Genomic DNA, 21,612 nt, shown 5'->3' with positions numbered 1-21,612 from the left:
AATGTTCACTTTTAATCAATAAAAAATATTATATTTATATATATATATACCCATATCATATACCCACGTCAGGCTACAAAAACTTTGCAGATATTTTTCCTTCAGTGTTTTAATAATTATGTTATAAAAAATATGCACCAGTTTTCTAATTCAAGTAAAATATATAACCGAATACTATAATTAAGTTTGGATTTATTATTATTTATTATTAATAATTAATATTTAATTTTATATGAAATAAGTATTGAAATTATTATAAAACTTTTACATTTGTCCCTATTAGTTATTGAAATTTAGTAGTAAAAACGCACCCCTCTTGCATTGCGTCTAGTTAAACTTGTTATTAGAGTTTTATTACATGTTTGCTATCTTCATTGTTATATTTTTTGTTAAATCAGATCTTTATAACGCATAAAAAAGTAATTTAAATTTTATTTTTATTTTATCCATGTATCATGTAAAAATATTATTGTATAAGGATCATTTACTACACCTGTAGTAAGACAGTGCATAGAAACGATACTTCTTTCTATTTTCAGTTTTGTTTTATAATTTGTTAATATTTTATACAGAAGAGTAATTGTTTTGAAAACATTCTGTGTGTAAGAATTAATACACAAAAGAATCCTTTTTTAAATTTTTTTTATTGAACAAAATACATAAAAATTCATTACCATTATAAAAAAGGTATTTTAAATATAACTAAACTCTAAACTAAAATATGAAAAAATATTTTTAAATATATAGCCTTAGAAACTGAAAAAGAAGTAAAGATAACTACACATGATTAATTGTATAGTTAGTAAAAAATCGGACATGAAAATATGGTTAATGAACTTTTTTTAACGTAATGATTTTGTCAACAAAAATACAACAAACAAAAGTTTAATCAATTAGTTAGGGGCCTTAATGCGTTACAAAAACCAGTAAGAAAGATATACACCTTATAAGAAAAAACATAAATTGAAGTTTGCAACAATGTGAAAATTCACAACCGAGAGGAAATTACTGAATAATCACTGACATTTGAAAGTATAAGTTTACAATCATTATATAAATACATTAAGGATATTCATAAGGATATAACATATAAAGAATAAAATAAGCAATAATTTGCATATAACCTTTTAACTGTAAATTATATATGCTCTTTTCAATCAATTTAAACTAAATTTTTCAGTAAACTTTTTACTCAAGTAGCAACTTAAGCATATTTATTTGTTTCTCTCGGTATGATGGTTGGGTGGCTGTACGCGTATGTCATAATTATCATCAAAGCGAGTACACCTACCAGAACAATGATCAAAACCCAAATTTCAAGGTCATACTCATTATTTGCTTCGTGTATTTCAGTAATCACTGTATAATGACATTGACCATGGTTTGCAGGACCCAGGGAGTTTTGAGGTAGATTTCTTGAAATGCTGCGTCGAGGATCATCTTCTCCATCATTGATCAGAACTTCTGAAGCAGGACATGACTGCATGTGCTGTTCATTCAGTACTCCATCTTGGGGGACCAATTCTGACTTTCCACTGTTTGCATTATAGTAGTGAAACTCACCAAAATCATTCGAATCTTCTTTGTGGGAAACATTTAAGAAATCCTTGTTACAAATGTTTGCATCCGGAACCTAAAACACAAAAACATTAAGTACATTTGTAACTCGAAAACATGTTAAACTAATTTGTTGCAACTCTTCCGTCCTACTATTTCCAACCCCACAATTCAGTTTGTACTACTTCATTGCAAATATGTCAAAAGTAACAAAATATATAGTATATACAGTAATAATGGATTTGATTTTTGTGATCCTGAAGTAGATTATATTATATACACAACCAAAATAAATCAATTATTTTGAAATCTCAATTAGATACATTTGAAGGGACATCCCAAACCTCACATTATAGTAATCTAAAATATGATTATATGTTTTCCCGCTATTCCTACTCTTTACTTAATTTACTTTTCTAAATACCACAAAGGTATCATGAGGAAGAACATAGAACAATTCATAGTTTCAATGTATGTAAATAAGTGATAAGTAACTTATGCTAATTAATTTAGAAGAAAATTACCAGTATAGTTGAGTTTATAAAACACATTTCTATTAACTCATGGTGGAATATTTTGTTGTGTAATGACTGTAATAGGACGAGATTAAATACTTCACTCTGTAGTCTAAGTTGAAAATTTTTTTTATTTTCCTAAACGTAATAATCAAAATAATCAGAGAGGTTGCCGATGCGTTGAATGCTGTAGTGGATTGACTGTACTTGACAATTTACTGAGATATTCATTATGAATATATAACAAATACGTGAAGCAATTCTATGATAATTCAAATACTGACATTAAACTTGTACATGACATTCACTTTAATATATGTGGCTATTAATAAAAAAACATAGACATTTTATTCATTTGTATTGAAAGCTTAAATATTAAATTTGACGTGAATATTATAATTGAAGCATTATGATATTTATAGCTCTCAAAAATGTTATTGGAAATCTCGGAATGGTTAGTTACTTGAATACTGAACTACGCATTAGTTGTACTACAGATTACTCTGGTGAGGCTACACGACTGAAACTGAACTTGGAAACTGACAGGCGACCTTACCGGCGGTGAACACCTTCACGTCGGTGAAGTGCAACTAGTTTCTATATAATTTACGATAATAATATTATAAACGGTAACACGTACGACATAACACATCCAGTTGATACGAAGGTAGATATTTTAACTTCAAGTGAAAATATAAGTCCTACATTTAAATATTTTATTTACAGCAAGATTTATAGAATGCATTAAGAATCTCTCAAGTGTAAAGCAACAGCCTACACCTTACATTGACCACTTTTTATGAAACACTCTGACTACAAGGGTGTAACTGGGGGTGTGACCACTACGCAGCGCTGGCCAGTGAGTAGCGTGGAGCGCTTGCACCCGTCTTATCAGTTACTTTACCACTTATCCTTACAAGAAGCCACTACAGAAACTGTTGGGGAGAACATTGACCAAATTTTATAGAACACTCTGACTACAAGGGTGTAACTGCGGAGGTGACCACTTCAAGGCGCTGGACAGTGCGGAGCGTGGAGCCCTCGCACCCGTCTTATCAGTAACTTAACCACTTATCTGTACAAAAAGACACTACAGAAATTGTTAGGAACCATACACCCTACAGCTTGCATTGACCACATTTTATAAAACACTCTGACTACAAAGCTGTAACTGCGAGGGTGACCACTACGCGGCGCTGGCCGATGTGAAACGTGGAGCCCACGCACCCGTCTTATCAGTGACTTTACCACTTATCTGTACAAGGAACCACTACAAAAACTGTTGGGGAGCACGTTGACCACATTTTGTAGAACACTCTGACTACAAGGGTGTAACTGCGGAGGTGACCATTTCGCGTCACTGGCCAGTGTGGAGCGTGGAGCCCTCGCACCAGTCTTATCAGTGACTTTATCACTTATCTGTACAAGGAGCCACTACAGAAACTGTTGGGTAGCACATTGACCATATTTTATAATACACCCTGACTACAAGGGTGTAATTGCGGGGGGTGACCACTACGCGGCACTGGCCAGTGTGGAGCGTTGAGCTCTTGCACCAGTCTTATCAGTGACTTTACCACTTATCTGTACAAGGAGCTACTACAGAAACTGTTGGGGAGCACATTGACCACATTTTATAATACACCCTGACTACAAGGGTGTAATTGCGGGGGTGACCACTACGCGGCACTGGCCAGTGTGGAGCGTTGAGCTCTTGCACCAGTCTTATCAGTGACTTTACCACTTATCTGTACAAGGAGCTACTACAGAAACTGTTGGGGAGCACATTGACCACATTTTATAATACACCCTGACTACAAGGGTGTAATTGCGGGGGTGACCACTACGCGGCACTGGCCAGTGTGGAGCGTTGAGCTCTTGCACCAGTCTTATCAGTGACTTTACCACTTATCTGTACAAGGAGCTACTACAGAAACTGTTGGGGACATCGTGGTGGAACAGAAGATGTTAATGTTTGCTATGACACATATATACAATCCTTTGAGGATTCGAAGATATGTATTTCCTAAACCAAAAGACACTTATAATATTTTATTTTCTAACGTAGGTTCATGATCAGCATAGCAGTTGCCTCGGTTGACTGCCCCGCATGGATAATGCCGCCTAAGGTTGAACGCGGTCACAGACAGCCAAGTGGAGAGATACGTTGCTCAGATTCGCGATGACTCTGCTCCTTTGATTGATGGCATTACCTACATATTGTAAATAAAGAACCTTCTGGCCCTGATACATCATTTATTATATATCTGAATTACTTCAGATTACTACAACAAAATTAAAATGTACCAAAGTGATTCCTATGTAAAAGTTTTCTTAGTAAAACCAATATGAACAATTTCAGAGCGGTTTCATTACGATCTCTTAGCTCCAGAATTGTTTTGAAGTAGATTAACTTATTATGGAATTCGCAATTTAGATATGGGCCTGACAAAATACTTCTGACGCCCTTTGTAATACTGTTATAATCTACTCTTTGAACGAAAACTATAAATAAATAATTATATTTATTGATCTGGCATAAGTTTTAAATCGTATAAATTTAAATTTATTGCACTTGACTGACAGATAAGGAGGACCAGTAGCTCCAACTGAAGTGTAGTAATCGATGCAAAGCTCAGATTGGAACCACGTGTTAATTGTATAAATTTAAAAATTATAAACTAATCTACATTTTTTGTTGATCAGTATACCAAAAGTATTCATAATAGGAAGACTCATACAACTGCTATATGTCGTTGTGACTAAAAAAACATCATCATACCGATTAGGGGTCAGGTAGGTCACTGTGACATGCCCTGCTAATCAAACTATTGTTTAACGCCTGTAGCCTAAATTACTGTAATTTTGCTTCCTATTCTACCTTCCACTATCCTGATAAGAGAGAAAAATAACACTATATCAAACAATTTGATAGAAAATTTAAATTAATTAGTACATAAAAAGAATGTGAGAAATTCTTATTGTGATTACACTTCAACAAAAACTGAGTTTCTTGTATTACAAGGGTCTGAATGTTGTAATTCGTAGTATTATTTATTTTATGGATGTAAAACTTTTTTACATTTTTATATGTATTTCTTTGAATATTCCTAGAAAGGCCAGATATATATATATATATATATATATATATATATATATATATATATATATAAGTTTGATACATAACAGATCAAACAGCTAATACTATTTCATATACAAAAATGTACAATATTATATGCGAAACCACTTAAAAAACATTGGAATACAAATTATAAATTAAATCGGAATGTAGGAATTCCTTAAACACGCAATTTTTGCATTCTTTATCCTTAGTACTTTTTGGATTCGTTATATAATGACATTATTAATTGTTTATATATTTATTTCACTTATTTAATATCAAATTAGCTGCATGCAGCTACATGTTTAGTAATGGTATCCTGATTTAAACCCATTGAGACTATACACTAAACAGCATACATGAGACATAATTTAAATTTTCTAAAGAATTTCCATACAATTTACAAGAGCAATGGGAAAGAAGCTCAATGGAATGGGCGAAAATTGTACGCAGGTTAGTGATGGCGGAAAAAAGTTAGTATACAGACCTCAAACTTATGTAAATAGGCATTTTAGAAATGAAACGACGCACGACGAGCCGAAGTCTCTTTGTTGTACACTTATGATAAAAAGCTGAGGAGACCTCCCTTTAGACGCAGCCCTAAAAGAAGCTTTGCAGGATATTTAGAGACCTCTTTCATTTGAGATAGCAAGTTGCATCCATCATGAGGAGGGATAACGGGCACTATCTCGATATTTGACTTAAAACATGCTAGATCTGTCCGGTTTAGCGGGCATGGGATGATACTCCCTCATATCTCGATATTCGCAGTTAGTAATGTGCTGCTGTACATTCATCGGGTTGCTCTGATATTAGTGACAAATCGGTTTTTGCTCTGCCCAATGTAGATTCAAATTGCAGGTATAACCAAGATAGTGCAAACCCTCCTCGGTTACAGAATTGTTTATCAATGACCGGCGGGAAAATATATTATATAATATATCTTTCTCGTCTCATTCCCAGATACGCTCGTTTTCTTTCAATTAAACGCCAACAGCCCGAGCTGAAATCCACATTAGACCATGCTATCGAGACAGACCAGCGCCTTAGTCTATACTCATCCAAATTTTTGCATCCGCAACTTCCCAATCACCAGAGTCATCAAAACCTGTAAAATCCAATGACGGTGCTGTACAGTGTGACCGAATCCCTCTACCCACCCAAGAAACACAAACCCTCCCTCTTTCAATCCCAGTTCCTGACCATTGCAATGAAATTATTTAAGAACTACAGTGGAAGTATTAGAAGATGAAATTGATTGCCTGAAACTACAACACACAATGCGTCTGCAAGAATCTAAATAAAACCTGGAAAATCGTGAAAAACAAACAATCCATTTCCTGTCCTTAAGCACCCCTCCAAACAGTTAAAACCAAGTAATTCACAACCTCCTAACCCACCTAAAGTTCTGAACTCGATACCATATTTACCATCAAAGCCTGCCAAAATTCCAATTAAATCTAAAACTAACAACCGAAAACCAAAACCTCTTCTACTACTTTTATATACTGAAAAGACATAAATGTATACACCTCATTTCCATATTCCCCATACCTTTTGAGTTGGTTGTGATCGAGGGAGATAGCCACGTCCGTCACATCGCCGGAATGACATCCAAGCTCCTCTCTCGAAGCGTTTCTGTTATAGGGGTCTGCAAGTCTGGAGCGAGGCTGCTTCAGATCACCTCATCCGAACCTAGGCCGGAGACGAGAGGAACTCGGTGCAGCGTCATGATCGCCAGGACCAATGACCTTGCGGCCGGGGAGCAGCGGTATATATATACGACAACCTGGACAATCACGTCCATAGCTTCTCACAACAGGCTGATAGTCGCCACGCTGCCCCATCGCCATGACTTGCCCCCTACGCACAATATTAACCAGCACACAACCCTCTTGAATGCTTATATAGAAGAACTGGCTGCTAGGCACCACATCTCTGTCCTAGATATGAACAGACTGCAGCGGAAGCACTTCACGAGGCACGGGATTCATCTCCATATTAGAGGGAAGCGGTAGTTGGCCAGACTCATCGTGGAGGCTCTTGGCGGGTTGAGCGCCCCGACTGCTGCGGCCAAAGAGGCTGAGTTTGCTCATGACACCGCTGCTGCTGCCGCCGCCAAGGTCACTCCCGCCGTCACTGCCGCCACCGTCACTGCCGCCACCTCCGTCACTGCCGCCGACACCATCACCGCGAACAGACTCACTACAGCTGACTTCAGAGCCCCCGATGCCGACTATATCCTGTGACGACGCCGATAAGTAATATAGAAAAAATGGCAAAATGGCCATGTTGTCCATTCTGCAGCTTCAAAATTACAAGAGCAAAGAATTGAGTCTACTTTTTTAGGGCCCCGTCTTTAAATCAGCGGGCAAAATTGGGAAAAAAACACTATCAAAAACGAACAAACGCAAAAATTTACAAACAAATTTAATTGAAACTGCTTTACCAAAATGCTCAATTTGCAACCAACAAATTAGAAGAAATTCAACTCATGTGCGAAGATCTCAAAACAGACCTTCTTGTTGTCACTGAAAACGGTTTCAACAGTGATAACATCGCACTGTGCAAAATTCCAAATTCCAAATTGGCTTCCGCGTACTGTAGACCCTACTCCAAAGGAGAAGGGGTTCCTATTTTTATAAAACAATATTTCATGTTTGCCCCCTTTCCGATCCAGTCGCAGAAGCAGTCGGGATCAAAATTCAAACAGATAAATAAAAATTAATAGTAATTGGAATATATAGGTCTCCCAGTGGAAACGAAGATATATTTTTTTTTAAATTCGAACAATTATTGACAGACCTGACTGTTCCACGTCAGGAATATGTCGTGATGGGGGATTTCAACATTGACGCGTTGGACAACACACACCATTCTACAGTTTGAGTAGTTGATTTACTTACGTCATTCGACCTGGAGTTGCTAATCAAAAATCCGACGATAGTGACGGCTATAACCCAATAGGCTATCGACAACATCATCACCAATCATCCAGGGGTCACAGTATCTGTGGTTAACATAGCTATATCTGACCAATACGGACAAGAAGCTGTCGTCAGTGGAATGAAACTTTAAACGGAGCCAAAAATGAACCAAACGATAAGAGACTCAAGGCCAGAAAATATCGCTCACCTCAACACTTCCCTGACAACAGAAAAGTGGACTTTCCTTTACTCTTCTCAATTCGTAGAGCAGCAGTTCAAAATATTTAACGGCGTCTTAAATTTCCATATTAACACATGCTGCCCAACAAAAACGATTAATATTTGCGAAAGAACGTCAAAATACAAATGGATAACAATAGGTATTTTGGTTTCGAGAGAGAAAATGATTTTTTTCCGAAATTAACAAACGTACTTGTAATGAAAATTTCAAAACATTCTTCAAAAAATATAAAAAAATTACAGGAAAGTGATCTAAGCTGCGAAAGCATACGATGTCTCCAAATCTATTCTTTCTTTTAAAAATTATTTCAAAAACAACTTGGGACATCATTAACATCAAAACAAAAATTAAAAAAAACAATTCAAAATTAAAAATGGGAATATACTTGTGGAGGATGGAACTGAGGTTGCCAATTAGTTTAACGAATTTTTCGCATCCATTGCTGTTGGGTAAGGTCCTTGGCCATATGAACCGCAAATAAGTCCCTCGCGAAAACAGAAACCAGCAATCTCAATGTTTTTATGCATATTATGTGTACTATGCTTGTTTGCAAATTTTGAAATAAATTTGATTTTGATTTGATTTGATTTCTCAAATGAAACATTTGGATTCAGAAAGGGCAAATAAACGACTGACGCAGTAGTCAGTCTTGTCAATATGTTTGTACTAGATGGAGTAGAATGTCGGAACCACACAATGAGTGTGTTCTTAGACTTGTCCAAAGCATGCGACTGTGTTGACCATAGCATGCTGCTCGACAGACTTGGGTCCTATGGCAGAGGCTTGCCTGTTAAATGGCTTATCTCATTTCTAAGTCATAGATCTCAAGTTGTCCAAGTATCAAATCAATCGTCAAAACCAATAGAACTGAGTTATGCTGTTCCCCGGGGATCCATTCTCAGTCCTGTGCTTTTCCTGTTCGTGTCAACGACATAGGATCATCACTTCTTCATGGAGGACTAGTGCAGTTTGCTGATGATACGACTCATCGTTTTAGTGCAATATCAATAGTGAAGTGTTGGAACAACAGGCCTTTGTTGATATCAATAACTGTGTACAATACTTCCAAAGCCTCAATCTCACAACAAACACCTCAAAATCCAACGTTTTAAATTTTGCTTTGCACGATGTAGGTAACCATTGTGTACCTGCCGTCTTGTTAGCTGAGTTCACACTGGAAGAAGTCCTCTCTTCAAAATTCCTGGGAATACACCTTGATCTAGGCTTGACTTGGAATGAGCACATAAATCATGTTTGCGAAAAACTTTGTCCCAACTTTACCCCCATTTGTGTTACGGAGTGATCCTGTGGGGAGCGTGCGCATGCTCTCAGTTTCAGAGAGAATTCAAACATAAAAAAAGCTATTCGAATAATCGCAAAAATAAAATTCAGAGAGTCGTGCAAGCAAGTTTTTAAGGAATTGCAGCTGTTATAACTCTACTGTGTTGTACATTTTGGAAACCACTTTGTTTTGTATGTGTAAGTGTGCCTTAACCAGAGGCCGGTACATACATTTGCATGAGACACTAGGTAGAGAACTACTACGAACTGCGAGACACAAAATAGTTGTTTTTGAACAGCTAATTGTGTTAAAATTTTATTAACAGACTGCCGAATTCAATAAAAAATTCCCTAACGCCCAAGGCGTTCAAAATACGCCTTAAACAACTTTTTATGTCACAAGTAATTTATAATGCAGGGGAATTTTTAGCATTTAACTGGGAGACCACCCAATTAAACGACTGATTCTGCTGTTTAAAGTTGGATATTTTGGCGAAACATGAAAGTTACATAAGTGTAAAACTGTATGTGTGAATGAGAATTTTGTGGTGTGAATGAAAGTAATTTAAATGAAAATTTGTAAAGTTTGCTATACAATTGCTTTTTTCGCTGCAATAAAACTCATTTGATTTTAATTGCCACTATAATATCCCAAGTGCACACACAAGGTCACCCATCGCCTCAATCTAGACACTATGGAGTCTGAAGCGTCTGAATGGAGTGCGAGCACGTTTATTGATGGCTTTAATGTTTGCTGAAAGACCATTCCACAACCAGCAGGCATACACTTAATACTAATTACTAAAATTATTTACTTGATTAATAAATAAAACAAATAAAAAAGACGCGGCTCTCCTTGTATTTAGGTTAAAAACTAGACTCTGAAATAACACTAACATAAAATGCGTACCTGATCAGATTCTCCAAGACATTCACCACAAGCCGCAGCTCTGTCAGAACTCTGTTCAGCGGGGCGGTTCTCCATTTCCTCATTTCCAGGTACGTTGTCTCCAATTGACTCGCCCGTTTCTTGGTCAAAAGTTGATTTGAGTTCCTCCTTGTTTGCCTCATCCATGTTTGGCATCAGTTTCTCGTATCGGTTGACGTCATCTATGTTTGACAGCATCTTGGGAACAGGTGCAGCCACTGACCAGTCGTGCGGAAAACTTGAGTGCCTGTGGTACAAATCAGGGTACAAAATAGTTTGTACATTTCATTTAGTTACTACATAAATATTTAGTGTATATAGATTCTTATATTAGGCCGTCCGATGTATGTTATGATGGAATATAAAAACATTATAATATTAAAATACATGACTAGCTAATGTATATAAGATGTAACGTACCTTAAGTCAGTGTATATATGTGTATAAGTGTCACCATTAGTCGAATAGGCATACAAATTTTAAAATAGCTATAAGTTTAATGCGATGAAATGAGACCGAATCAACGGAATAGCGCGTGTGGAACAAGACGAGTACTTTTATAACAGTAAAATCTTTCACAGAATATATATTTTACTTATTTTAAACCAGGATATTCACTCAATCTAGAAAAGCATAAAAACATGTTTTGTCTCTCCTTACGTGTACATGGTGACTACCTAAAACTATCTAAAACTGTATACAGGGAAATTAGATGCCCGCGAAAAGTCATATACAACGATACCACCGTGAACATCGAGAGTTTATACAGACGGTGCCTGAAATGTGGCCAGAAAGCCAGATTACCTCGTAATCACAGAACTCGCAGTCTTACTCGTACTACATACTTAGACGCTTTAAGAACTTATATGACGGTCATAAACAAATTGTTGTTTTTTTTAAATTTATTAAAATTCAAATTCAAATTAAAATTAAAATTTCTTTAATGTCGTAAGACAACTTTTGTTGTATGACAGAGTCAAGTACATGCTGTATATACATAGCTTATAAAGTAAAACAATAAGAATACAATAGTTATACAACAGTAAATATTATACTAAATATTTTTTTTATTAGGCTACATAATTATTGTAAAAAAAAATAAAAATTTAAAACGAATAACAACTTTCCAGTTATTAGTTTATGCCCGATTAAAAAGAAGTTTGAAGTTCCAACTAATAATGCAAGAAAAACAAAACAAAAACATTATTATACTAAAAACTCTACCACCATGTAAAAACAACCCGCCACTAAATGCTCGTTTAGTTTTCTTTTAAATTCTTCCTTACTTTGGATGTACTTCAGGTTCAGGAAGTCTCCAAAAGCACCTGGCACCGACACTGTGCGGTAAACTCGCGGCCCAAACGGTCTGGTGTGGAGTTTGGCGGAGGTTTATTCGAGCCCGGGTGTTGTGCTCGTGTACTGCGGATTGATCAGTAACTGCTACACTGTTAAATTCAATTCTTCAAAAGCAATTTTACATGATTCTCGTTTTTTCAGTCCAGCGAGTACACGAACAGCATGCTTTTGCAACACAAACACTCTATTAATTCGTGCTAGTGTAGCTGAGCCCCAGAACAGCAGGCCATATCTCAAGCGAGACTCAACGAGAGAGCAATATACAAGTTTAAAAAGAAAATTGTTACGGTATTTGGCAAGTTGGGACATTATGAATACAGTCGAAGACAGCGACTGGCATACACAGTTGATATGAGCACGCCAGCTGAGGTCATCATCTATTTGTACACCCAAATATTTGACACACCTACTTTGTTGTACTACTGAATTATTAATTTGAATAAAAGGTGAATTATCTTTCATACGTTTTGAAAATTCAAAAAAAAATTGGCGTTTTGAAGTTCAAATGCAAATTTAAATTATTTAAAAATTAATAAAACTGTGTCAAAACTATATAGCTATTAATTTCTAAGTCCTCGACTGTCCCGTTAGAACAGAAATTAAAAATCTATGTCTAGCGAGAAAACCCAAGGGCTATGTCGTCAGCGTACATAACAAGCTGGTTATGTGGGATCGCCTGGGGTAAGTTGTTTACATATAGGTTGTAGAGTACTGGTCCCAAGATCGAACCCTGAGGGACACTAAAATTGACTGGAGCCCACGATGAACGACTACTCTCGACCTGTACACACTCCTCTCTTTGAGTTAGGTAAGAGCTTAGCCACTGTAGAGCCAAGCGCCCCAGACCGAGACACCTTAGACACTCCAGAAGCTGTGGGTGACCGACACAGTCGAACGCTTTTGTCAAATCCATCATCACCCCCACAGTCCGCCAATTTTGATCCAGCTCGGTCACAATATCCGACACGAAAAAACTTGAATCCAAATTGTTTTTAATGTAGAAGTTCATTCGAACTCAAGAAAAAATTTAATCGGCCAAGAAAAATTAGCTCGAAGACCTTACTAAAGGTAGAAATTTGAGAAATGGGACGATAAGAATCCAGAGTATTTCAATGCCCCCCCTTGTGGATTGGAATCATTCCACGGCTCCCTGGATAACATGAGGTTCAACAAGCAAATGTTATTTGAGGTTAACTGACGGTTAGGACGTGTGTTGGCAACGATTGACCCGACGGCGCCAAATACATAGACGAGCTGAGCGAAGTGGTCAGAAAGTCCTGTTCCGAACACCTCAACAGCCACCCTCCTATCCGGCATACCAGCGTGTAATTATCAAAACTCACATTTTTAATTTTATCGGTTTTCAGACCATGTTCGATAAATAAAACAATATCCGGACTTTCGGTAGGCAATAATACCTCTACTTCATCGATTTTTTGACGTAAATGTTGAATATTTAGGTGAAAAATTTAGAGTTTATTGTTTTAAAAATTTCTACGGATTGAGACATTAATACCAGAAAATTCACAATCTAGAATCGGGATATTAACTAAACAAGGTTGGTTACCTCTACTTGCTGGCTTACATAAAAAGATGTTCGTTAACGAGAATTGGTATGCTCTTGTCAGAACCATACTCCGAGTCAGCATCACCAAGGCTCCCTGTCGCCGACATCGATCTCCTACTGGGCTGCAGGGGAGAAAACTCCGACAAGGAATCCAGAGGCGGCGACGCTGTCCCAGTGGTTGCCTCAACTGGGGCTGGAGTGCGGTCGAAAGAGTCAACTGAAGGCATGATGTCCGTGACTCCCGATTTCAAAGGCAAATTCCCAGTGTCTGGAAGCGCGACGCTTGTTGTTGGCTGTTGTCATTCCAACTGATCTTGGCACTGAGAAAATGGTAAAGAAGCACATTGTGCAATCAGTCCACACATACCTCCTTACCCATGGCATCTAGATGAAGGCCATGTCGTGTAAAATGCTTTCGTTCCAACCGACGAGAGTCGATAACTTTGATCCTCTCCTTAGTTAGGCTCTTAAGTCGGTGATTAACCTGGTTCACCAGTTTGTTGGTGTAGCATCTCGGAGGGAGGTCAAAACGGTGTGGTAAGGATACGACCACTCAGTTTGTGTATACTGATGTCCTAACAGAGTAACAGCTGGTCGGTCATGCCTGGGGGTACAGTTTGACACATCATTAGTGCCAACAATTAGAACTCCTGTATCGTTCTTTGTCAATGATTCTGCCATACCTTTAGCGTTCTTCAGTATGTAGTCAGAGAAAGCATTGGAACTGGCACAAAAAAAAAAAACACCATGCGACAACTTTCTTTGCAATACACCAGAGATGTTTCTAGCGTGACTGTCTCCAAACACGTAAAGTTTCTTAGGTTGACTACAAATTGTCACTTCGCAATCCCCATCGGCGGTGTTAATTGTAGTGTCAACAGCCGGGTCAAATATGTCTCTTCGAATTATATATATTGCTTAAATGAGACGCAAGAGTGTTTAGATGCTTCTTTTTTCTTTTGGTTTCGTTTCCGTTTAGGTTTCAGACGCTCCTCAGACCTAGTCTGACCATCCTTCGAGTGAGTGTCATGAGTTTTTGGTTCCCTAAGTACATCGTACCTGTTTGAACAAAAAAGGAATGTTGTTGTTGGGATTCGGAATTTCGTCCGCTATTACCAGAATTTGGTCGATCAAACTGTCGTCATTTCTTTTCTCCCTCCCTTGTGCTTGTAAAAGTACCTCATGCTGCTTGAGTAGGTCTTCATATTTACTTTTGAAAGCAGCAAGTTCTATCTGAAAGTGAAAATTAGAGTCTTCGTAGTTCTTAACACGTTGTTTTTCTTTTTCGCATTGCTTACATTAAAAAGAGGGGACATTGAACGACAATTCAGTTTGCGGATCAGCGTCATGTTGATGTGAAATATCACACCCAATTGCTACGTCGACCTTGATAGAACTTGAGGATATTCTACCGGTTCTGGATTTTGTCTATATAAGAAATAAATAAGATCTAACTACGAATAAATAAATCAAATTAATCTACAAGTAACATTATAAATGTATCATGTTCGAAATGAAGAAATTATTATTTTGAAAGTTAGCTTTACAATGTCACAAATGTATTGCGGGTTTTTTCAATTGAGTTCATTTTTATAAAATGCAGAGCTAACGTAGATAATAAGTAATCTAACTGGTTTATGCTCATCGGAAAAGTCGATGATTCAGAGTGCAGTCCTACGTGCGTGTGTGTGTGTGTGTGTGTGTGTGTGTGTGTGTGTGTGTGCGCGTGCGCGCGCGCGCACGCGCGTCTGTGTGCTAGCGCGAGTGCGTGTGTGCAGGATGGCTTGGAGCGGCAAGGACCAGGACCGTACTTAGCATTGCTGGGCCCCGGCATACATATTGGACCGGACCTTATCATTTTCCGACACCCACCAACATACAAGGGTGGCCCGAGACCCTGTAAAATTTTCTCAAAAAAACGATCTGAGTACAGGCATGAATAGGACTTCATAATCAATACTGGTAATACTTTACGCATGACAGGAACAGAGTATAGTATAAGCTAAGGAATGGTTGCTCAGGTTAATAGATTCGTATCCGTGTGGCCATTTCTGTTAGAACTCAAAATTTCTCAGAAATAACATCAATTAAATGCTCCAAACATTGAAGTATAATGCGTTTTTAGTATTTTATTTATCGTATTAAGTATAGAGCGAAAATGTTTTGACCTAGTAGATAGCCAACAGTGTGATCTAAAAACAGATGTTTGTTTTGAAATTGAACAGTTTCATTTAAACACTGCTGTATCAATCGTAGTAGGTTCAACTGATCCTAAAAAAGCCCAGTAGAGGGAAACACTCCAAATTATCCCACTATGGTACAAACAAGTACACGTGTTTCTTCACGTTAAACCCTGTCCTAAAGAAACTTTAATATTTGTTTGTACTTTTCTTATTAGCAGGAAAGAGTATGTAATAATATTACTTAAAAAATAATCTTTTTCATCGAATAATAACTAAATGCACTGTGTAGCAAATAAAATTCCACAACATGTGTGAAAAGGGTGCTTATTTTGAAACTCAAATAAACTTTTATTTTTCAAAATAAAGTTTCCTAGTTCCGCATGCTAGTAATACAGTTTTATAAGTAATTTTACTTATAATTCCAAATATTAGAAAAGTGGCCCTCCTTTTTCACATAGGACAAGAAGATGAGGAAACCCTTCATTGCACTTAGTAACTTTGAGCTGCTTCCGGAACTTGACAGGATATTCAAGACCGGTAAGTTTTTTTGTGTTGGGGATGCCTCTTGTCGAGATCATATGAGGAAGAATAGCGGACACTACATCAGTCATGTTGTCTTGGAATGAGGAAAGCCAGTAATCCCAAACTCCTGAAGGTATCTCTACACGACTGTCTGAATTTTAAATTTGCAATGATTCTGACCACCTTCTTTTGTAGTCGAAAGGCATTTACAAATTTGAACACTAAGTACAAATTTGTACTACTTTCGCCGAGAATCAGTTAACTAGACATAACCGCAAATGTTTGTAAATTTATCTATTAGTGACTATTTCTTATATTGATAATGTATAAGTTATATACATAAAAACATATTGTCTGAGCGTTCTAATTGCGCATTTTAATATTAAAAATTAGATTGAAAAACTTTGATTGATTGAAAACCAACCGCCAGCACCATTGGGAAGCTTCAAACGGAGTCCACACACACACACACACACACACACACACACACACACACACACACACACACACACAACACACACACACACACACACACACACACACACACACACACACACACACACACACACACACACACACACACACACACACACACACACACACACACACACACACACACACACACACACACACACACACACACACACACACACACACACACACACACACACACACACACACACACACACACACACACACACACACACACACACTCACACCCAGTATGGCCGGTCAAGGCGAAGAAGATTGACAATATTAAATTAGCTTCAATAATATACTTTTGTATACAAGATGCTAGAACAGTATGTTCTTTAATCTTCTATTGAAAAGAATTGTTTCGTAGAACAGACTATTTTTCACACAATACTCTTTTACAACTTAGTCCCCAAAAAGTGCCGACTTTACTAAGAGTAGAGATTTGGGAAACAGATATTGTTATTTCAGTTTGACGTCATCTTCAGTAAAACCGAATCGACAGATCTTCATGACTGGTAGGTTTGTTAGAATTTCTTGGCTAAACGATTGTTTACATTCAAATATAAAATAAATATGATATACGAAATAATTGCTATTTGATATAAATGTACCATATAAACTTTATATCCAATATGTACAGTGGGAGGAAAATTAAATATCCTCCCCTCCCCTCATATGACGTAAACAGCGTCTGCACCACAAAACTGATTAAAGTCAGTGATGCAGTTTCCAAAAAATAAGCCTATATAATATTCCATACAAAAAGTAGCTATAATAAAGATACTTCAGAGGTTCAGTACATATTATTTTATAAATATTTCACAAAGAGTACAAACATTTACTGAGTTTATAGTCAACTATGCTAAATCTATACCAAGGCCCACCAAAGGAACCCGCTTGGGGTAAAACAAGGGACGGTACTGTAATATTCAATTGCTTGGTTATTGGATGATTATTTAGAACACACAGGTAACAGCGCAATATGACAGTGGTGAGTCAGAGTAGACTGATAACACAACATGAACGCTTAGCAAGGAACACTGTACTCAGCAAACGGCATTCCTGTCAGGCAATGCTAATACGCCGTTATTCGCGATAAGTCCAATCCTTCTTCATACCTGGTTCTCTATATTAATACATTTACAAAACCTTATAAAGCTCATTGGTTTTACTTTATACATGTTTGCGTCGTTTGTAAATCTGCATTAAAATAATGAAAGTAGCGGATATGTCATAATTGCGGAAACAAATTAGGACGTTTTATATACGTTCTAGTTAATAACATTAACAGAAAGAAGAATCTTAAGAAAGTATCTTCGCCCTCACATTTTTGTATGAAAATGTATTTGCTCTAACTACTTAAACTTAAAAAAAATCTGTCCAGCATGAATAATAACGTAAACCTTAAAAAAGTAAAGGCTATTTAGTTATGATAAATGTATTTCGTGAACGAAATTTTCAGTAATATCGTTTAAAATAATTGTTTATTCGGTTATTCCTTTATTAAGACTGGAAATATTATATTTGGTAAAATGTGTTAATTTTATTTTTCTTTCGAATGTTTAGCTTCAGTTCGCCTTCCGCTCAGTGTAGCATCTACAATCTGACGTTATTACAGACTTGACTCTTTGGTCTCTACGTCAGTTGTAACTGACGAAGCATTTCGACAAACTAAGACATTCAGAAAGTGCATCGTTTCGACATCGGAGACAACCATACTACAAAATAGATTCCAGGAGTTAAGTCTGCGACAGTGTCAGATTGCAGATGCAGCAATAAACGGAAGGTAAAATGGAACTAAATTCAACATTAACATTGAACCAATCTTTTATACGTTATCTGTTCATTTCTATTATTTATGTTACTTGAAGTGGTAAAGTTGTCTTTCTAGGTTAAAATTATTACATTTTTATAACAGCCCTTTAAAATACTGTTTTTTAAGATGAGAAACTTGATACATTAGTTTAATCATCCCAAAATCTTTTATTAACAAAAAACACTTAATTAAAAAAAATTATTTGGAATTGATTTATATCGTTCGGTCGTAAATAAGGAAACATAATTTTGTCATAAAATCATAATATAACAGGTCAACGTCAAAAATTACTCACTTCATTTAATTTATAAATATCATAATTTAAAACTAGGTAACATTAGAAATCTTGATAGGTCATTTCCCTTAAGTGCTATGATATATAAGATCTCTGCTCTGCTTTGCTAGAACAATTGAGACGAATTTCCTCTTCTAATACCTAGATTAAACTTTTAAACCTGTAAACCTTATAAAATACTAAACAATATGATTATGTAATCTACAATTAGAGGTATATTAGTATATATATAAACATATATATTTCTGAGTAAACGTACGAGGTTTGGTTACTAGGGCAAAAAGCTGTAACGGTTTGTTCAGAATGGGTTAGCATTATATAAAGCTTTAGTAGAGAACGCGTGTGCAGTAAAAGTATTTTGACTACTATATTTGATTGGAAAATAATTCTCACATAGAACTAATCATAACTTCTGTGTAGAGATCAGTAGTCAACTTATGAACATTTACAATATAAATTAGTAATATAGCTTCAAATATTGATTATATCCGTTTTAGTGTTTGAAAGAATTCGATCTTTGGTTAGTATCAAAGAACCCCATTCATTGTATCACTTTTTGAAATAGTTGACGCCAGTTACCTATTTATAATGACAAGGTTTGTTGATAACACAGTACTGTAGTATTAACAAATAGTAATTGCAGCTGAAGGCCCACGTAGTCGGAGTAAGGACCAGACCGCATCTGCCGTGTTCCACCGAGTGACACTGGCTGGGTTATTCTGTATAGACTAAGGATAAAATTAAATATAACGAAAATCTGTATATGATTAAGGCATAGCACTAGATGACTAACATGGTGGAAATATGGCCGGCCCTAATCCCTCAACTTGTGTGTGTATGTGTCTGTGTGTGTGGGGGGGAGGTCTGTGTGTGAGTGAGTGCAGACCTATCTGAGTGTAGCTGAATTCCTCATTTGTTAATACTATACAACAGGAGCGCAAAGTTATTACTATTTGTTATATACTTTGTTAATAATCTACTCATTAAAGAGTAAGCCCATGACAAGAGTGGAGAACCACGAGTCAGTATCTCACTCTCTCTCCGAGTATCCTTCAATATACAACATGAGAATATGATCTTCATTCCTGGCTGAACTAATGACTAAGTTGCCTAACCGACTTTCGGTTGTACACTTACGTATACACATACAGAGAAACAAGTACAATAAAAACAAAAATAATATACCTAATCATATCCCTTCATTGATTTGAAATGCTACTGTTCTTGTTTGTGCGGAAGAATGTTGTTGTTTGTATTTAAGAATTAGAAATGACCCTTACCTCGCCACAAAACAAAATTATTTGAAAATCAGAACATTTAAGCCTGCATTCGTCTTTTTAAACTCTTTGCCTCTTTATTTGAAAAGTATTTCTGATGACAGGGTATTCCTAAACAAACTTAAAAAGTTACTTATTGTAAAACAGTACTACAATGTTAGAGGACACCTAGAAGAGACAACATTTTAGACCTTCATGATTAGTTTACGCTATTTTAGGTTACATGGTTAATTCTTTTATAATGATTAATTACTTTTATATATCACATCGTATATTCATGTATTTTGACGATTGTCCATCCATTTTATGTTTTTGACAATAGTTGAATTGAGTTGGAAACCACAGTAAAACTACTGTTTTCAATCGTGATTAATACTTTTTAATATAAAACTATTACTGCTCTAATAAGTACAAACTTCTCCACGAACTACAAATATATCTTTCTGTATATAATTGATTACTATTAGCAAAGTTTTCCATGATTTCATTTCTACTATAATTTTGAGAATATATCCTCTCTATTAAAATACGTCACCGGTTTCCAGTTAATTGCATTACACGTAAAGTTACAGATTGATCGTAAAATGACTTTCAATGCCTGCTACAGAATTACAAGTATAGAAGGAAACTTACATTTTATACTCCACTTGATCAGAAAAATAGGATGTCAATAGCACTGTGACACTAGTGTGAACTTTGTACGAACAAGATTAAGAGAAGACTAGCGCTTGCTTATCGCGGAAAGGAATATGCTGACTGGCTAGTGAGCATGCGCAACCGTGCAGTCGAGGCGGGTGTGGAAGTACCAACCTCCACACATGATTTATTTTCATACTCACATTTTATATATAATTTGTTCATTTTGTATGACTATTATTTTATGTTATTATTATTTTGTATTAATAAGGTTCATATCGAACTGGCTATATTACACAGTCTCGTTGTAACTCATATAAATTTGCATGCGACTATTCCATATCGTATTTACATAAAATATATGAGTGGACTCATTGTCCATGCTCATTCTAACAGTTAAGTGTTATTAAATAAAGTCGAGTTACGTATAGACTAATTATATGTTCTTAAATATTCATTAAGTATATTTACTGCCATTTCAACCACATTTTATAACTAGTTGTAACAAATGAATGTACAGAATGATAACGTACATTTGAAAAGTATAGTTTTTTATGATAAGATTTTATCACGAAATGGGGTGTTTAACTCTTCAAGTAATAAATAAATACCGATGCAGAAGTATGAGTATTACCATAGAGCGAAAACATTGATGACTGCTCCCTCATGGAAATATAAAGCTGCTCAATGGAACGAAAGTTGTCGGTTATCCCAACACGTCTGGGGGAAACAGGACAGTTTTCTGTTCACCACGCATGTAGCACGAACACATACACCTTCTGAATGGCTACACACTATAGCTCGAGATTTGCAAAAACGAATTATTTTGTTAGTTTTAGCATTTTAAATTTTGTTTGGCAATCTGTTTATAAAATGAACACCTGGCTGAGAAGTTAAATGTTTATAATCCACT

At 36.2% G+C, this 21,612-nt stretch overlaps 1 protein-coding gene across 1 annotated transcript; it reads right to left on the bottom strand.

Annotated features, from left to right (window-relative positions):
- Positions 1-756: 756 nt before the first annotated feature.
- LOC124368496 lies at positions 757-20,818 on the bottom strand. Its single transcript, XM_046825743.1, has 3 exons — positions 20,697-20,818; positions 10,553-10,817; positions 757-1,633 (listed from the first exon to the last, which is right to left on the bottom strand). Coding segments are annotated over exons 1-3 (696 nt in total). The 5' UTR covers positions 20,699-20,818; the 3' UTR covers positions 757-1,204.
- Between the last annotated feature and the right edge of the window lie 794 nt (positions 20,819-21,612).

Source organism: Homalodisca vitripennis, chromosome X, assembly GCF_021130785.1.
Source record: "Homalodisca vitripennis isolate AUS2020 chromosome X, UT_GWSS_2.1, whole genome shotgun sequence".
In the NCBI taxonomy this organism is placed as follows: Eukaryota; Metazoa; Arthropoda; class Insecta; order Hemiptera; family Cicadellidae; genus Homalodisca; species Homalodisca vitripennis.
This window is presented reverse-complemented; position numbering and strand designations above follow the sequence as displayed.